This window comes from Tupaia chinensis, unplaced genomic scaffold (assembly GCF_000334495.1).
Source record: "Tupaia chinensis unplaced genomic scaffold, TupChi_1.0 Scaffold000484_1, whole genome shotgun sequence".
In the NCBI taxonomy this organism is placed as follows: domain Eukaryota; kingdom Metazoa; phylum Chordata; class Mammalia; order Scandentia; family Tupaiidae; genus Tupaia; species Tupaia belangeri.
In genome coordinates, this window is record NW_006159996.1 from 962,218 (window position 1) to 981,249 (window position 19,032).

General features: G+C 49.2%; 2 protein-coding genes across 4 annotated transcripts in view; one reads left to right on the top strand and one right to left on the bottom strand.

The window, feature by feature from the left end:
* Positions 1-15,182, top strand: part of PSD2 (pleckstrin and Sec7 domain containing 2) — a 46,946-nt gene extending 31,764 nt beyond the window's left edge. For all 3 annotated transcript variants that reach the window (XM_027774828.1, XM_027774829.1, XM_006156193.3), the window contains 8 exons: positions 2,186-2,275; positions 4,001-4,044; positions 5,013-5,203; positions 5,368-5,438; positions 6,070-6,227; positions 7,156-7,300; positions 8,393-8,536; positions 13,039-15,182. In XM_027774828.1, the coding sequence (XP_027630629.1) occupies positions 2,186-2,275; positions 4,001-4,044; positions 5,013-5,203; positions 5,368-5,438; positions 6,070-6,227; positions 7,156-7,300; positions 8,393-8,536; positions 13,039-13,248 (1,053 nt within the window). In that variant the 3' untranslated portion in view covers positions 13,249-15,182. The remainder of the gene's footprint in view (positions 1-2,185; positions 2,276-4,000; positions 4,045-5,012; positions 5,204-5,367; positions 5,439-6,069; positions 6,228-7,155; positions 7,301-8,392; positions 8,537-13,038) is intronic.
* Positions 14,270-19,032, bottom strand: part of NRG2 (neuregulin 2) — a 67,455-nt gene continuing 62,692 nt past the window's right edge. Inside the window, exons 13-15 of the mRNA XM_006156234.3 lie at positions 18,137-18,191; positions 17,517-17,664; positions 14,270-14,322 (exon numbers count right to left, since the gene is read on the bottom strand). Of these exons, the coding sequence (XP_006156296.2) occupies positions 14,270-14,322; positions 17,517-17,664; positions 18,137-18,191 (256 nt within the window). The remainder of the gene's footprint in view (positions 14,323-17,516; positions 17,665-18,136; positions 18,192-19,032) is intronic.

The following is a 19,032-nucleotide window of genomic DNA, read 5'->3' on the forward strand; positions in this document are numbered from 1 at the left end:
GAGAGAGAGAGAGAGAGAGAGAGAGAGAGAGAAAACAAGGCACCAGGTCCGGGAGTTGAACCATGGTCCATGGTTGGCCTTGTGGGAGTGTCCAGCACCTTAACCACCACACCACTTGCTGGCTATGTCCCCTTCTTTACTTTGCCAATACTTTCATACAGATGTTTTATTGATATTTTGATGAACTTTTTTTTTTTTTTTGTATAAGGCTTGTGCGCTGACTGGAGAGAAACAGAAAGTGAGAGGGAAAGTGAGAAATCACCCCCCAGGGGAGATGGCCACGCTGCAATCCCTTCTCCTCCATTCTCCTCTCGGGATTTTGGGCACGCACATGCATGTGCCCAGTATGATTGAAGCCACTGGGTCCTGGACTCTAACTATGGTCAGCCATATAGAAGTCCAGAACCTTAACCACCATGCCACCTGCAGCCCCTTACTATTATTTTTGATTTTGCTCTCCTGACTAATGGCTGGAGAAGGTTCAGTGTGTGTAACTCAGACAGTATTGCCAACATTGCCCTCATCTTCCTCTATCGTGAATGTACACATAATGGCTATATACCATGTCATATACATACGTATGCATGTGCAAAAATATACCCACACACATATGAAACACACTTATATCAAGGCATGCAAAAGGTCTTCTCTCCTTAACCCTTTGGAAAAGGTATCGAAAATTCTTCCTCGTCAGGGGCCAGTAGGTGGTGTGTTGGCTAAGGTGCTGGACTCTCACAGGGTTGACTGCAGTCTAAGTCCTGGACCTGGTGGCTTGAAACTCAGGCTGGGCACGCACACAGGAGTGCCCAGGAGGAGGATGCAGGAGAGGGATTGCTGGATGGCCGTCTGCCGGGGGGGTGATTTCTCATTTTTCTTTTCATCGCCTCACTCTGTCTCTCTCCACTCCAGTGAGTGCATACACCCTATGGCAAAAACCTTTTTTAAAAATTTCTTGCTTATCAGCTACATATAAAGTCTCCCCTCATTGCTTTCTCTATCATTTCTGTGGTGCGCAAAATGTCCCACTTGATGTTAATGGATTCTCAGTGCTAAAATGGTGCCAAGGTCAATTTGGGAAACCCTATATGGAATGTTCTCCTTGGAGACTTCCAACACACGGATGCACGTTAAAGATTCCAAAGCATGTAAATAAATTGATTTGACGATGAAGTCCTCTTTTGAGAGAATACCTATTCCCATCTCATGGGATACCAGGGTTCTGTCGGTAAATCCTGGGAAACACTGTCTTATAGCACCCAAACGCACAAAGCCTCATCAGGAGGAAGTGCCACCCTGTGTTTCCTCAAAGGCTGATACTCCAAGGAGGGAATCAAAGTACGGACAGCAGGCGTTGAGTTTGGAGGACTGGAGCCCCTCCGGTTGGAAAAGGAAGGCAGAACTTGGGGATTCAGCTCTGCCCAGCTCTGTGTCTGGGCTCCCAGGAGTGAAACCATCTGCTCTGGTTTCTTTAAGTTCACCCTGGTTCAGCATGGGGTCCCCATGTGTGTTGGTGGACATTGATTTTTGACTCTTGTTAAGTCCAACCTCTCCCTTACTTCACCTACCTCTTGGAGGTCTTGCTGCCCGTCTGTGCAGGTGAGAGGGTGAGACAGTTGTGGAGGAACACAGAGCTTCTGCTCAGGAGCCAAGAGGCCTGGGTTCAAGTCCTGGTGCCGAGTGACCTTGGGAGTTAACCATGGAGTGGCGGGTGAGAGCATGGGCTTTGGTGTCCGACACACTTGGCCCTTCCACTTTCTTGCTGTGTGATCATGGGCATGTCACTTCACCTTTTGCATCTTAATTTCTTTACCTGTCAAATGGGAATGAGAACACCCACCTTGCCTGCTCCTTGTGGTGAGGAGGAAATGAGATAGTGCATGTCAAGTCCAACACCTGGGACACGGTAGGCGATCAGCAAATGCCAGCCGTTACAGCACTCCATCCGAACCTGAGTCCTTCAACTGGGCTTGAGGAGAACCCCAATCGCTTGTGATACCTGAGTGTCAAATAGAATATTGAATGTGGAAGAAGAGTTTTACCTCTTGGAGACAAAGGAAAATCCATGCAGTTTTATTCCATTACTGCCCTTGGTATTGTCTCATCCCTTCTGGCTGGGCAGGGCAGGATGTGGGGACCATACCAGCTTCCTTTTCTGTTCTCAGGCAGAAACACTTTTCCATTACAGAACATTGGCAAGAAGATGTCCTGCCAGCAATTCATTGCCAACTTGGACCAGCTGAATGATGGCCAAGACTTTGCCAAAGACCTGTTGAAGGTATTACCTGAGAGGAGTTCCCATACCCCTCGCTGTGCCCCTGGGTGGGTGGGGAAGAGAGAGATCTCTGCTCCACTACATCTTGACACTCTGGCCTCTTAACACTGAAGGCAGGGCCACCATGACCTCGGGACAGAGGTGGAGACCACCCAGCTCAACATTCGGCTGTTTTGTGTTCTCTGAGTTAGGCAAAGGGCAAGCTTTGTTTTTAATGCCCCACTTTTATCATTGCTGCCAAATAATAACCAACACTGACACCAATGGGCACATCCGCCACCCATCATCGCCACTTTACCACTCCCACAGCCACCTTCACCACAGCCATCAGCAGCAGCACAGTGCCTGCCTTCCTCCCAAATCGCCAGGAATTGAGGGAATCCGGCTTCCTCTTGAGGCTGAAGCCCAGGGTGGAATTTTTCAGCCTGGTTAGTTCTCCACCCTTGGAGAAGGAGGAGAAGGTTTCTGGGGGATAGATGAGTTTATTTTTAAATAATGGATTTGAAAGACATGGTGATATCAAAGGAGTAGTGAATCTGGAAGTAAAAAAGCAAAACAAAACAAAACATTGTTTCCATCATTCTTATCATAATTATTTTCTTCATTACCAAAAATCACTTGTTAAAAGCATATTTATGAGATCAAACAATTCCAGTCCTACCATCCCCCCATCTGCTTCTGCACCTCCTCTCATATACCCATTTCTCCACCCACCCTCTCATCCTCCCATGCGTGCATGCACCCATTCATCTGTCCATCCACCCAGTCACTCAGTCATTCACTACTCATTACCCTCCCATTCACCCGCCACCCATACATTTACCCCAAACACTCGCCTGTTCACCCACCACAATCATGCCTCCCAGGCATCCCTAAATCCTCCTCCATAAACACTCCACTCACACTCACCCATCTGCCCTCTCACCCATTTTCCTCATCCACCCACCTATCCACTAACTTATGGGATACAAGGGTTCTGTAGGTAAATCCTGGGAAACACTGGGAAACACTGCTTTATAGCATCCAAACCCACCCTGTTTCCTCAAAGGTTGATACTCCAAGGAGGGAATCAACATATGAACAGCAGGCATTGAATTTGGAGGGCTGGGCCCCTCTGGTTAGAAAAAGAAGGTAGAACTTGGGGATTCACTCATTCTCAAACCTATCCACCCAATAATTTATTCAATTATCTATCCAGTCATTCACCTATTCATCCACTCACTCATACCCTTACCCACATACTTCTTCTACCTCCAAATCTCCTTCATATACCCTCTCCCCATCCATCTAACCCCTTTCATTTACATACCCACCCACCTATTTCCCCTCCCACCTACCTATCCCATTCACTCTCCATTCATCCATCCACTCACCCATCCTTCCACCTATCCATATATCCATCCATCCATTCATCCACCTCATTGAGCACTTACTGTACATAAGTTCTGCATTATGCTCTGGAGATTCAGTGGTGAACAAGATAGATAACTACTGACCTTGTGAAGCTTTGCAAGGCCATACAGACATTAAACGACCACATAATTAAATACCACCCATCCATGCATCCACTTACCCACTCGCCCATCCAACAAATAAGTATGAATGAAGCACCTACTTTGTCCTATTGGCTGAAAAGGTGCTCCTTCACTGCACCCACATGACTGGAGGTAGATGGGGACTTATATGACTCTTCACCTGAATCTCTTCCTGTCTTTTTCCCTCTCCCAGACCCTTTACAACTCTATCAAGAATGAAAAACTGGAATGGGCCATGTGAGTAGTGCCCCAGGCAGAGGTGTGGGAGTCCACCCTCGGGAAGGGGAGCAGCTGGGGGTACATGCGGCACTCCGACCCCTCTCCATGGTGCTGATCTCTCCCACCCAGGGCTTGCTGACTTCTGTCTAGTTGGCCAACACGCAGGGTGGAGTTCCCCTTTATCTGTCTTGGTAAAAAGTATGCGGTGTTTACACTGCTATGGGATATATTCAACTGTGACTTTAGTTTCATGATGTCTCCTGTACTGTGGCTATTGCCACAATTCCCAGTGGTGACAGTTCTTTCTCCTTTGGGAGGGAAACAGGCAGAAGGCAGTGACTCCTATATCCCTGAGAATATGACCATGACCAGGTTTAAGTGATGCTCTTGGTGGTGGAGAGAGGCATCTTCCCTCTAACTTCTTCCCCTGCAAAGACAGCGAGACCAGGAAATGGGGCAGCGACCTTGCTAGATGGAGAGACAGTGAGAAGCTCTGGGAAGCCTCTCCCTGCCAAGCTCTTCAGTAGCCTGCAACTTTAGAAAGGAATCCCAACCCTGCTGGGAAGGGCTTGTCTTCTACTGGGGCTCCCATGGGGGAGGCTAGACTTCAGGGCCCTTGCCTATTGGCCTGCCTTCTGCCAGCATGTAGGTGGGGCTTGTGCAGAAGCTCTGTCTCACCTTGCATTAGTGCTTTGGATGAGGCTCTCATGGTTGGAAGGAAGAGAAGAAGTAAGACTGAGAAGAAGGCCTGGAGTTAGTAGAGTTTCTAACTTGGCAATTAGGGTGAGGATTGGAGCTTGGAGACCAAATCAAAGTGTCAGAACTGAAGATGAGGGGTGGGGGCCAGAGATCTGGACCTTTTGCCTCCTGGGGCTGCTCATCACCCTTGACCCTGGCTCCCGGCAAGGTGGTTGGTGGGGAGAAGCCACAATGATGTGGGGCTGTGGCCTTCCTGGAGGTGGTGCTTAGGCCTGGTATTTTCCTAGTGATGAAGATGAGCTAAGGAAATCACTGTCTGAGCTGGTGGATGACAAGTTTGGGACAGGTACAAAGAAAGTGACACGGATCCTGGATGGCGGCAACCCCTTCCTGGATGTCCCGCAGGCTCTCAGTGCCACCACCTACAAGCATGGCGTGCTGACCCGGAAGACTCACGCTGACATGGATGGCAAGAGGAGTGGGTGTCAGGCTGGGGCATGGGGAGGGCTGCTAGTGCAGAAGGGGCTTGCACCCTTGGCCACTCCTTTGGGCATGTGCACACAGTGGTCATGTAGGGGGAGGCAGGGCAGGAAATACTGGAATGGGTGGTTGTGGCCGCACTACCCGTGCCCCCCTCCCCAGCACCCCGTGGGAGGCGTGGCTGGAAGAAATTCTACGCGGTGCTCAAAGGGACCATCCTGTATCTGCAGAAGGTGAGAGACTGCCCCAGATTCCTTATCCAGGAAGGGCCAGCTCAGCCCCATCCAGCCCATGTGGCCTCATCCAGCTCGTGCCTTGTAGTGCCCAGAGGGTCCTGAGCAGGATCTGGGTCTTAGGCAGATGCTGGTTCCACCCTACCAGGAGCCCCAGTCTTGGCTTTGGAGGTTTTGGGGAGGAGTCTTTGAAATGCCTAGTGGTGAGGCCAGCAGGTGGCATGGTGGTTAAGGCACTGGATCCCCACATGGAAGCTTGAAAATCACACTGGGCACATGTGCATGTGAGCCCCAAATTCCAGGATGAGAATGGAGGAGAAGGGATTGTGATGTGGCCATCCCACCCAGGGGTGATTTCTTACTTTCCGTCTCACTGTCTGTCTGTCTCCAGTGAGTGCATGCATCCTATGACGGATTCCCGGTATGAGGCCTGTTCAGGCCTCTGGGACAAACTGGGGTAAAAAGTGGGTGCCTGGAATGATTCTTGTGGGGTGGGCAACTCATCCTGGCAACAGGAACCAAACAATGGAGATGCAGGGACAGAGAGAGGGAAAGGGAGGGGGGAGGTGGGAGGTGTGGTCAGCAGACTGGCGGGTGATGACAGAGGCTCGCCCACCCCCGCCCCACCTAGGATGAGTACAGGCCCGACAAAGCTCTGTCAGAGGGCGACTTGAAGAATGCCATTCGCGTGCACCATGCTCTGGCCACCAGGGCCTCTGACTACAGCAAGAAGTCCAACGTGCTCAAATTGAAGACGGCCGACTGGAGGGTCTTCCTCTTCCAGGCACCGTGAGTAAGAACCAGAGCCCCCAGGCTCTCACCTTGGGCTTAGACTGGAGTGTGGACCCTGTACTCACCCCACCTCAGCATCTCAGGTGCACCCTGCTGCTTTCTGTGTGCATCAGCCACTGGGCCAGTGTGTCCAATTGACACAGACCAACAGCAGGGTCCCCCAAAGTGGTGGCTTTCAAAATGCAGTTCCTTCTGCCTCGCCAGGAGACTGGTTGGAAGTGCATTCTTGCTAACCCCACTGCACCCCTCCTGAATCAGAAACTCTGGGCACAGCCATGCTGGGGTCCAACCAGCCCTGCAGGCGATGCTGACGTGTGCTGAAGGCCCCACGAAGGAGTAGATGGTATCTTTAGGAACTGTTCTTTGCTTTCGATTTTGGGGGTGGTTGGGAAAGACCCTACAGTTGACTCGTAAGGCCTTCCTTCCACCGGTTTGCACCCTGTCCTTCTGTGACTTGAGATTGGGGTTTCTTGTGTCAGACAAACTTGGAAGGAGGGAGGCCAGCAGATGAGGTGCAGGGTCGGAGTGCAAGTGCGGGGCAGGCTGCAGGGCGGGGGGAGCGCTGGGTGCAGGGTCAGCGTGCAAGTGCGGGGCAGGCTGCAGGGCACGGGGGAGCGCTGGGCAACTGACTAGTGCCCCTGCCTCTGAGGATGCCCTGGGCTCACAGGCTCCAGGGCCAGGGGTAGTTTTATTTTCACAAGAAAATTCAGGTTTGCCTGGGAGCTGGGACAGAAGGGGAGCTCCCTATGCCGCTCTGCCTAGGCCCATCCAGCCACCCTCTCTCTCTCCCTCCCCACCTATAGGAAGGTATTAATGTCAGGGCCTTCTCTGTGCCAGGCCTAATCCTAGGTCCTGGGTGCTGGGTGGGGGATAGAGAGCTCTGTTACGAGCAGCTGGCACCTTCTCCCCTTCCATCTGTTCCCAGGAGCAAAGAAGAAATGCTGTCCTGGATCCTTAGGATCAACCTGGTGGCTGCTATCTTCTCGGCCCCGGCCTTCCCAGCTGCCGTCAGCTCCATGAAGAAGTTCTGTCGGCCCCTGCTGCCCTCCTGCTCCACTCGCCTCTGCCAGGTACAGCTCCAGGATCAGGACTGCTGCCCCCGCAGGTCCTGGACTGAGGGACACCAGAGAAGGACAGACAAACTCCTCCATTCTGCTGCACTTTGCCCCATCTACCGATGGGAAGACTGAGGCCACACCCCGCAGCCCACACAGAGGCCTGGCTGTGCCCTGGCAGGTGGCGTTGTGGGCTCCTCTGCCAGTGGGTGTGGTCGGTGGGTCTGGGCTTGACTGTGAGATGTGTGTTTCATGGGGTTAGGGGCAGGCGAGACGGCCGACCCTGCGCCCAGGGTCACTCTACTGCCCTCACCTATGTTTCAATGCATTATTTATGATCCTAAAAATACCCGAACTCATCTGTCCCTAGCTTTTCAGGGTCTTCTGGACAGGAAAGGGTAATAAGTGGGCTGGAACTTGAGGCAGAGGGCAGGGGAAGATCCTGACTTCCCATCCTGTCAGCCATTGCCCCCCACCCCCACTAGGCTGCCTGCTCAGAGCCCCTATTTGTGCATGCACAATTGTACACATACATGCATGGTGCATGTACATGCACGCACACAGACACACACACATGCATGTACACAGGGGGCACACTTCCACATGTCCACAGGTGTGTCCCACACTCAGAGACACGGATGCCACACAGCAGGGCCTGGCTGTACTGTTGGGGAGGTGTATGTACTAGGCTGTCTTTGGGGGTGATCCTGGGTCTGTGACTATCACACGCATCTGGCATGAACGTGAGGAAACAGATGTGTCATATGGGGCCAGGAACAACTGGGGCCAGGAGGCCGTTGGTCCAGTGTGTTGTGCGTGCGTGTGAGAGTTCATGTGAGCCGAGGGTAAGTTTGGATGATCGCGTGCCTGTGCCAGGGAGCGTGTACACACACATTTGAGAGTGAGCCTGCAGGGGGTCCTGGAGGAGAGGGCCGTGCCTAGGGGAGCAAAGGGAGGAAGGTGGGAGGAGCACTCCCCCCGGCGCAGAGCCTGGCTTTCCCTCCTGTATTTGGTAACCTTGGCCGGGCCTCAACTTCCTTTGGCAAAGCGGCTCCTGGCAGGACAGCCCACAGGTGAGACCTCACAGTCTGGGACTTGCCTTTGCAGGAGGAGCAGTTGCGGTCTCATGAGAATAAGTTGCGGCAGGTGACTGCAGAGCTGGCGGAGCACAGGTGTCACCCAGTCGAGAGGAGCGTCAAGTCCAAGGAGGCAGAGGAGTCCCGGCTGAAGGAGCACTATCTCGCATTCGAGGTGGGCCCTCAGTGGGGATGGACAGGGCTGGGGCCAGAGGAGGACAACTCCCGTCACCATCTCCATTCCACAGCCAGAGGCTCTGGGAGTCTGGAGTCTCCCTGTGGGGCTTCCCCAAGGCCTGCGTGAGCCCGTTACTAACCGTGGCCTCCTGTGAGCAGCTCTTGCGCATCTCACTGCCAAACTGTAGCCCAGCCCTTGCGGCCTCACTTGGGTCTCTCAGCGAGCACAGAGTAGGGGTGGGTGGGGGCACCAAAGGACATGATGCCACCTCGCCCAACCCCTTTCTTGCTTCTGTTTTCCTCCAGGCCCAGCTTCTCTGGAAGCTGTTATAACCAGCCCATGAAACTCTCGAGCCCTGTTTACGAGACGTCCCCCGCTTGTCTCATTTCCCTCTTGTACAGAGTTTACCGAGCAGAGCATCTTATTCGCTGCGTGCACCCTTCCTTCCACTCTGCCCCAGATCCTGCCTCATGACACAGCAGATGGGGCTGACGAAGCTTCACCTTTGTTGGGTGAAGGATGGGTGGTTGGGCTGGAGAGAGGAAGGCAGGGACCACTTAACTGTCCGTTTTGGACTGCCCCGCAGATGGGGTGGACAGACAGACAGACACAAAGGGTGAGATGGAGCCAGGAAGCCCCTAGAGTGGGAGGAGCTGGAAGGTGGAATTCTCCGGATTTCCACCGTGACTCTCTATTGAGGTATAGGGGAGAAAGGCGAGTTCTCAGGATAAATCCGATCTTTTGAATAACGGAGAGCTTTATAGCTTTTGGAAGCCCCCTCAGATTCACTTTCTGCAAAGTAAAATAATGGCAAAAGCTACCGTGGACTGAGCTCCTGCTGCGTGCTGGACACGATTCTCTTCGCTTCCTTTGTGCTGACTAGTTTAATCCTCATACCAGCTCGTGAAATGTTAACTATTCTCATCTTACGATGGGTAAACTGAGGCTCAGGGAGGTCAGAACACTTGCCCGAGGTGGCACAGTCGAGTGCAGGAGCCAGGATCCTGACGCAGGCAGCTGACCTCGGCTCCGGTGTCCTGATTATTTTCACTGGCATTTGGCTTGATGTGGGGCTGGGGCGGAGGTGAAGTCCACGGTGAGGGCTCTTGCTCCTGTAGCAGAGCTGGGTGGGAACAGGGGCCCCTGACTCTTAGTCCTTGGTTCTTCCAGGACATCAGCTGCCTCCAGCTGTGGCAAGGGTCTGAAGTTCAGAGTCAGGGCTCCCAGATGTTGCTAAATCTCTCTCAAATGTTAACACCATTTTAGGGACCAGCAGTTAGTGTAATGGCTATGTCGCTGGACTCCCATGTAGTCGACTGCAGTTCGCGTCCCGGACCCGGTGGCTTAAAACTCACACCGGGCGCGTGTGCGTGTGTGCCCAAGATCCTGAGAGGAGAATGGAGGAGAAGGGATTGCGGCGTGACCATCCGCCCTGGGGGGATGATTTCTCGCTTTCTGTCTCTCTCTGTCTTCCTGGTGAGCGCACGTGCCCTATAGCAAAAACCTCTCAAAAAAAAAAAAAAAAAATAAGGTAACACCATTTTATAACCCTTTTAATAGTTTATAAATATACCCATCTTTCCACGCCCACACCAACACCAGGCATTGTCAGCTGTTTCAATCTTCCCTAATCTGATAGATTCAAAAATGAGTGTCTCATTACTATCTTTCGGATTCCTTTTTTTCCAATTGTAAATCACATGAAATGTACCACCTTAGCCGTTTTTAAGTGTATGGTTAGTTCAGTGGTAAGCCAGTTCACGTTGCCGTGCAGCCAGTCTCCAGAACGCTTTCACTTTTCCCTACTGAAACTCTGCCCGTTAAACTGTAACTTCCTGCTCCCCCTTCCTCCAGGCCCTGGCAACCACCTGCTGTCTATGATTTTGACTGTTCTGGAGATCTCAAATGGGTGGACCCCTACAGAATTTGTCTTTAAAATTTTTTTCTTTGTTCATGATAAAGTGTATGAGAGAGAGAGAGAGAGACCCTCCACAGGGTCTGATTGCGCCAATGATCTCCTTCCTCTAGTCCTTCAGTCGTTTGGATCCGGGCACTTGCAAGGATGTGGCCCAAGTGTTTCAGGCTGACAGAATCAGAGACTCAAACTGTGGGCACCATGTGGGATCCAGATTCTCTTGAGCAACACATTATTGCTGTACCATGGATCTGGCCCCAGAATTTATCTTATTTTTTACTAGCTTATGTCACTCAGCATAAAATCTTCAAGATTCATTCATGTTGTAACATATGTCAGAATTTCCTTCCTTTTTAAGACTGAATAATATTCCATGGCATGAATATGCAGTATTTTGTTTATCCGTTCACCCGTTGATGGCTGCGTTTATCTTTCGGCTACTGTGAATAATGCTGTAGTAAACATGGGTATACAAATGGCCCTTCAAGATGATGCTTTTCACTCTTCTGGATGTATGCCCAGAGTCATATTACTGGATCATATGGTAATTCTATTTTTAACTTTTTGAGAAACCAAACTTTGTCACCTCAGGCAAGAATTCTCTGAACCGTAGTTTAACCATCTATAAAATGACGACAGAAACAGAACTGTCACTATTTTCTGTAGCAGCTGCACCATTTTACATCCTCACTAGCAGTGCACGGGGTTCCAATTTATTCATATCTTACTAACAGTTATCTTCTTTCTTCTTCTTCTTTTTAATAGTAGCCATCCTAATGGGTATGAGATGACATCTCATTGTGGTTTTGATTTGCACTGCCCTAATGGTTGGTGTTGTTGAACATCTTTTATGTGTTGTTGGCCATTTGTGTATCTTCTTTGGAAAAATATTTATTCAAGTCCTTTCTCTTTTTTTTTAATACCAGAGGATGAATGCACATGCAGGAGAGAGAGAGAGAGAGAGAGAGAGAGAGAGAGAAAGGGAAAGCAACCCAACCCTTGCTGGGGCCTGGTTACAATGCAATCTCCTCTCTTCCATTCCTCCCTCCCATCGGGATCCTGGGTGCATGTGCACATGTGCCTGGTTTTTCAAGCCACTGTGGCCAGGATTTGAATCCCCGTAGAACATGTGGTATGACTGCTATGAGACTATCCCATGCCCATATTTTGGTTGAGTTGTTTAACTGTTACTTTGTTGTTGAGTTGAAAGAGTTCTTCATATACTATGGATATTAACCTTATCAGATATATGATTTGCAAATATTTTCTCCCAGCCGTTTCAGGTGATTGTTTGTATCTTTTGATGTACAGAAGGTTTAATTTTTATTTATTTATTAATTTAATTTTTTTTAGGTTTTTGCCACAGGGTGTGCACCCTTTCCAGAGAGAGACAATGAGAAGGAAAGTGAGAAATCATCCCCTAGAGGGGATAGCCATGTTGCAATCCTTCCTCCTCCTGGGATATTGGGCATGCACACACATGATTTTTAAGCCGTCAGGTCCAGGACTCAAACTGCGATTGGCCATGTGGGAGTCAAGCACCTTAACCATCATTCCTCCTGCAGGCCCCCAACAGGTTTAAATTTTGATGTAGTCCCACTTGTCTATTTTTACTTTTTTTTTGCCTGTGCTTTTGGTGGCATATCTAAGAAATCATTGCCAATTATTTGGATTTTTAAAATTATAAGAGAAATTCATGTGTATGTCCCTTGCCTATTTTTTTTTAATTGCCATAAGGCATGTACATTTGCCAGAGAGTGAGGGAGAGAGAGGAAGACAATCTTCATTGGGACCTGGTTCCACCGCAATTCTCTTTCCTCCTTCCCAGGATTCTGGGCTTGCACACACACATGCACCTGCCATGTTTGTTTGTCTTCCAAACTGCCAGGGTCAAGATCCAAATCATGGCCAGCCACGGGGGATCTGACTCCTATGCACAGTGCTTAATTGATGTGCTATGTGGCTGGCCCATCTATTTATTTTTTTTTTAAAGAATTGTTTCGTTTAACTTTATATATTTATTTACTCATTTTAATTTGACCAGAGAGGGACACAGCGAGAGAGAGAGAAAGAGAGAGTAAGCCACCAGGTCTGGTACTCAAACTGCCGTCAGCCACCTGGGAGTCCGGCGCCCTTAACCACCACACTACCTGCCGGCCCCAGCCCACCTATTTTTGAAAAGTGGATTATTTGTCTCATTTTTATTGATCTGTGGGAGTGCTCTGTATATTAAGGAAATTAATCCTTCATGGCATGATGATTAAGGCAGTTGGATCCCACGTGGTTAACTTCATGTTTTGAGTCCCAGACCCAGCAGCTTGAAAACCAGGCTGGGCGTGTGTGTGTGTGTGTGTGTGTGTGTGATCAAAATTCCAAGAGTGGAGGAGGAGGATTGCAGAGTGGTTCTCCCCCCTAGGGAGTGCTTTCTCACTTTTCTCTTCTTTCTTTCTCTCTTCAGTGAGCGCATGTGCCCTATGGCAAAATTTTTAAAAAAGTCTTCTGTCATATAAGGTATATTTAAAAAAATTATTTTGTTGTTTCTCTTTTGACTTTTGTTTTTGACCTTTCTCTGCCCTTTTCCCAGAAAAGCCGTTACGAGACCTATATCCACCTCCTGGCTGTGAAAATCAAAGTGGGCTCAGATGATCTGGAGCGAATTGAGGCCCGGCTGGCTACCCTGGAAGGGGATGACCCTTCTCTACGGAAGACACACTCAAGCCCTGCCCTCAGCCAGGGTCATGGGCCCATGACTGTCAGCAAAGCCACAAAGGATACCACTGGGCCCGATACTTAGCTGGTGTGGACGCACAGGCCCTGAAGGCAGACAGATGCCCCCAGAGGGGTCAGTGAGCACAATTACATCCAGGAGCCACTGAAACCAGACTCCAGGTAGTTGAAGGGCAGCCACGGGGGTGCAGCGAGTCCCACGGGCTAAGGAAACGGAGATGCTGTTCATGTTGTAGATCTTGCATCCTGGCGCATCCCTGGGCCTGGACCCTCTCCCCAGCCCTCATTTCACTCTTCACCACAGAGCCTCATTCTGTAGGCCAGTTGTGTGCATGCTCTAGGTACCAACTCACTGGAGAAGCTGGAACGGCCTCTGTTTTCTCAGGCCCTCCTCTTCTCATCAAGCTCTTCCCTCATCTTTGTGAGAGTAGATCTTGACTTTTGGTCTCAGCTTGGACCCCCACCCTTTCTCCTTCTCTTTCCTCTGAGCTGACCAGCAGCAGGTCTGCAGACCACCAGCACTATCCTCGCTTCCTTCCTCTCAGCAACCTCTGGAACCAAGCCCGATTCGCCTGCCTCACATCGCAATAATCTGGGATCTGGGCCTGTCCTCTCTGAGTGCCAAGCTGACTCCACTCACATGTGCATCCACCTCTCATTCCACCCACTGAGGCCACTACTGCCTCCTTTTTATACAGGCATAAATGTATATATATAACAATGATATACTGTATATATATGTACATATATACACGTATATATAAGGAACCCTTTTACAGATGGTTTTGGAACTAATAGAAGATAAAGTCAGATTAAGGAATAGTGTATTAGGGAGCTCCACCTGTTAGCAAGGGAGGCTGCTATTTGGCCCCCCGTGGCCCTGACACTCTGGGAAGAAAGATGGAGATAGTGCTGAAATCCTCTCACCTCATTTTTTCCCTCTTCTGACTGACCTGTGACTTCCATCTTCTTACGGTCGGTCGATGCTTTGGAATAAATAGAGCATTTTTGCACCGCCCATTGTCATGCCCCACGGGTGTGCTGGGGTGTGAGTGGAAGGGGACACAGCCCTGTTTATATTTGGGTCCTTATGTTGGTGCTGCCAGATCTCTGAGCTCCAGAGGTGGCCTCTTGTACAGATCTACAGCCATGGGGATAAAAGAGATTCTGCCTTCCGAATAGCCACGTGTCAACGAGCCTAAAGATGCTGGTGGGGGAAGGTTATGGAAGCTATTAATCCCTGGCCTTGGGAAAAGGTGGAATGACAAGTTGCTGATTGTTTTTAGGTTGATGCTTTTTTCATTTTTCAAGTGAATCAGAAAGGCTTTGCTAAGGAGACGTATGGGGGGAAAAGAGAAATTTGTTACGTGCCCATCATAGATTGGCATCTGTTAAACCCTGTATTGCTCAGACTGACAGGTGGGTGAGGAAGATGGCTTTGATGAGCAAATCCCTTCTCTTGTTTTAATAAATTACTGTAGTTTGGCTAGCAGTTTGACCTCAGTGATAACATATTTAGTAAGGTAAGCCAACCTTGCAACTAAGTAATATTTACAAGCCCAGTCATATTTGATGCAAGGGACAAGTGAGTATGTGGTGAGATGTAGTGTTTTAAGTCCAGATTATTTCAGTTGAATCAGCTGAAGTGTGTTTTATAACCAAACCATCTGGCCCCTTCATTTTGCTCAGGGGAAGTAAATATTAATTTAAGTGAAATGGAAAAAACAATATGGCAACATAAAAGAGTCTTCTGTACTTTCTTCATGCTGCCTCTAAGGTCTTTTGGTTTTGGGGGTCAGAGTCCCTTCCTCCACTTCATGAAGGTGGGTGAGAGAAAGCAGAGATACATGCTCCATCGGCTGCAGATGTGCTTCCCCGAGCACTAGTTGTGCCTCCCATTGGTAAAAAAATTTTAGTTTGCTTCCTTAATTGTATAATTATTTATTTGTAAATTATATACATGTACTACTATACTAAAATATTATGTACATTTAAAAACATCCACAAAAGTAGAAATTTAAAAAACAGATGAGATGAAAATAAATCTAAATTGAAGTTCTAATATTTATTTCTGCATCCTTCTGGACCATCATGTTTCCCTCCTACAACCTTTGCCCATTGCGTGGACTATCCAAATCCAAGGGTTGGCGAGATGCAATAGATGGTTTGTGCCACTTGGCGGTCCTGGGAAATGGCTGCCAGCTCTGGGATTCCTGGGAGCTGACCCCTACGGAGTGTCTTTTATGCCTTCAACCTCTCATTCAAAGATGGCCAGCCATGTACCTCATGCTGTGCTGGTGTTGGGGATACAGCTCCCTGTCCTCATGGGGCTCACAGTCTAGAAGGCAGAGGGATGGGTTGTTACTCTTACCATTTGGGACTCGAAGCCAGAAATAGGAATGGAGGGGGGACTGTGGAGAGAAACCAAAAATGACCCAGCAGAGGGAAGAAAGAATGGGGGAGTGGAAAAGACTCTGACTCAGAATGCTAGAGTGTCCTGTGTTCCAGGGCACAGGGGAGCTGTCAAGAAATTGCTTAAACCAGTTTGTAACTCTTCCTAAAAGGCCATACTAAAGGTTTCCTAAGGCAAAACCTGGGAGACAGAGCAGAGAAGGGGCTTCTCTGTCCAAATGTGCTCCTAGGTCCCAACCATACCTGTGAAAAGAATGGGAAGATGATGTAGGGAGGAAAGAGCAAAGGAACTATATATATAAAGGGACTTTCAAAAGTTTGTAAAAAATTTAAAGTATAAGTTTATTTTGGTGCAAAAATATTGAAATCCATGCATAGTTTTTAATTTTTTTCATATTATGCATCTTCCATGAACTTTCCGAAGACCTCATATTCTGTTATGACCTTAGACTCTCGACAACTACAGGAGGTATCTTAGAATCCAGAGAAGAGAGACCAGCAGATGGCATAATGATTACGTTGCTGGACACCCACATTGTCCATCATGGTTTGAGTCCTGGACCTGGTGACTTGAAACTCACGCCAGGTGCTTGTGCGTATGTGCCCAAGATCCTGAGAGGAGAATGGAGGAGAAGGGATTGCAGTGTAGCTATCCCCCATCATGGGGTGATTTCTCACTTTGTCTCTCTGGCAAGTGTACAAGCCCTACAGGAAAAGTCTCTCCAAAAAAAAGAAGAATCCAGAGAAGATAATGAAGGTACAAAATGGGGTCATCTAAAGGTCAATGAATTCATCAAGAGGCCACTCAGAATTAACTAAAGGACACATAGAGATGGTTGGGTTCCTCTGAGTAATGGAAGTGGTTTCTGATTGAAAGTTTAGAAGGCAATAGCAACTCAGAGCTCTCAGAAGGGTCAAATAAAGACACTGAGCTGGGTCAAGCAAAGGTCAATAGATTCATCAAGAGGTCATATAAAGCTAATTTGGGTTTCCATGGAGGTCAGAGGTCACAGAAGAATTACTGGCTCTCAGAAAACTTTAAAACCAACAGGAAGCTCAGAGACAGCAGAGGGGTCTAGGTGAGATTCAGCTGGGGATGGGAGCGGTTAGTGATCTGTGGGTTTATACAGTATTTAATTCATTATTTTCCTTTGTTTCTTTGTAACAGGTGCTTTTTCCAGCACCCCCATAACAACTACAATGACTTTAGTTCTTTCTTTTCTCCATCACCTCCCTCTCATCCAGATTTTTGTCCCCGTGTGATCCAAGCATGCAAGGCACAGGATAGTCATCGTCACCATCAAAGCAGCCATTTAATAGGCGTCTGTCATGTGCCAGAAGCCGTACCCTTTGAGTAGGTCTCTGCGTCACCATTTCACAGCAAGGAAACTGAGGCTCAGAGGTCACAGCTAGTGAGGGGCAGAGCTAGAATTTGAACCCAGGTCCTGATGCCTAAGCCATCTCAGCCCTAGGCCTCTGTCCCTGCAGATTTCTGACTACACACACTCTGGGGCATTGACACACATGGCAACCACCTCAGCTCTGGGTAGAAGACTGTCTTGTGTCTGCCTGCAACCTAATGGTTCCCGGTATTGGGCATTGGTTTAATGAACTGGCCAGTCAAGCGGAAGTCTTAACCCTGGACCTCTCTCTACCTTCTCCATACCTGAAGTCTTTTTTTTTTTTTTTTTTTAAATCAGGGGCTGCGGGTTTAGACAGGCCCTGGCTCTGAAGGGTTATAAAGTTGGGGAGAGAGCAAAATCCTGTGAGTTTAGCGGTAGCAGCTGTGGTCCTCCTGGCAACCAACGGTACCTACCAGCCACCTTGCAGGTCTAGACTTTGCCTGTGACCTGCCTGAGGCCCCAAGGTAACTTGCCTCAGTTGCTCCAGTGCCAGCCCCACAACCCTTCCCTCCTCGCCCACCTGGGTCCGGAAACTGTTGCCTCAGTCCGACCTGTAGCTCCAGGGTAGGAACTGGGCCAGAGTTCTGAGACTGAGTTTGAAACAGAGCAATTTGCATCAGCCCCTTGGCCAGATGCCCCAGCAGCCAGGGGAACACCTCGTAAATGTTCTTGGGGGAGGGAGGAGGGTTTGGAGCCTGTCCTGGGAGCTGGGACCAGGGAGACTGGAGAGAGGGTCGCTTCTCCCTGGGCCGTCCCTGGCCCTCTTCAATCTCCGCACCAACACCCACCCACGTCCACCACAGGTCCTCATTCTCTATCCTCTCTCCTCGGCTTGGGGCTAGGCACACACAGTCAAACAGGAGTTATTTCTGATTTTATTTATAATATAAAAATGTTCAAGTGTCAACAGTCAGGTGTTCGGACATTTCAGGGCAGAGTTCCCATATGCTTCTGAGTTTTTTTTCTTTTTCTTTTTTTTTTAAACAACGACCTTTTTGACAAATTAGCAGTGGACCCAGTTTTGGGAGGTGGGGAGGACAGGACTGGAGAGGGAGTGGAAGTCATAGGTGGGCTGAGGGCAGGGAGGCAGCTGTGAGAAGGAAATGGTGTAACTTTATTGCTAAAAGGGTTATCGAATACACTGTTGAGTGGCTCTTCTCGGTCCCAGCGTGACCATGCATCCAATCTAAAGAATCTGAAATGCAAAGGACATGCAGGCATAAAATAGAAAAGACGACCTGTAAACGAAGGTGCTGCAGAGGACAGAGGGGCGTCCTGGAGCCGGGAAGGAGCCACGAACATTGGGCTCCTGGCAGAGCTGCCACTCCCTGGGTCCTGAGCTGTTGGGGAGACCTTTTTCTCTAACCCCCCACCCTTAGCAGCTGTGAGGAGCAGGGGGGCCCACTCCCCATTCTGGTTGCTGTCGCTGGGCCTGTCTTCCATAGGGTTACTTGACCCCAAGATGGCTCCAAGCCTAGGCTCCCGGCCGCTCCTCCCGGGGGTACCCAGGACTCCAGATCTTGCCTGGGGTGGGGGGCTGGGGGATCTGTCTTCGCTTTCTTCCTCAGGACCAGTCTCTTACTGCGGTCTCTTCTTTCCCTGCTTTCTCTCACCCCCACCAGCTCAGGAGCCTCCAGCCCCACCCCCACCACCCCACAACCCAGACTTCTCTCCAGGAGCCCCAGATTAGCGTACAGCAAAAGGCACCACAATATAGGTTTCTATTAAAGAGTCAAAAAATTGGCCCATCTCTCTTTTTTTTTTGTTGTTTCTTTTTTTTTTTCCGAAGCTGTAAATCAGGATGTTACATATAAATAGTTTCCCTATAAAAACGTCTTTGCCGTTAGCTAGTATTATAAGACAATTTTTGCTAAAATGAAAATAAAACATTTTGTTATACTTTTTTCCTTTTATAGAAAATAAAAATATTTTTATTTCTTTTTTTTCCTCCTTTCTCTCTCCAGTCTGTGTTCTCTGTTCTCCTTAAAGACAGTGGGGCGGGCGAGGCGGAGGGGGCGGCGGGCGGCGGGGCCCCT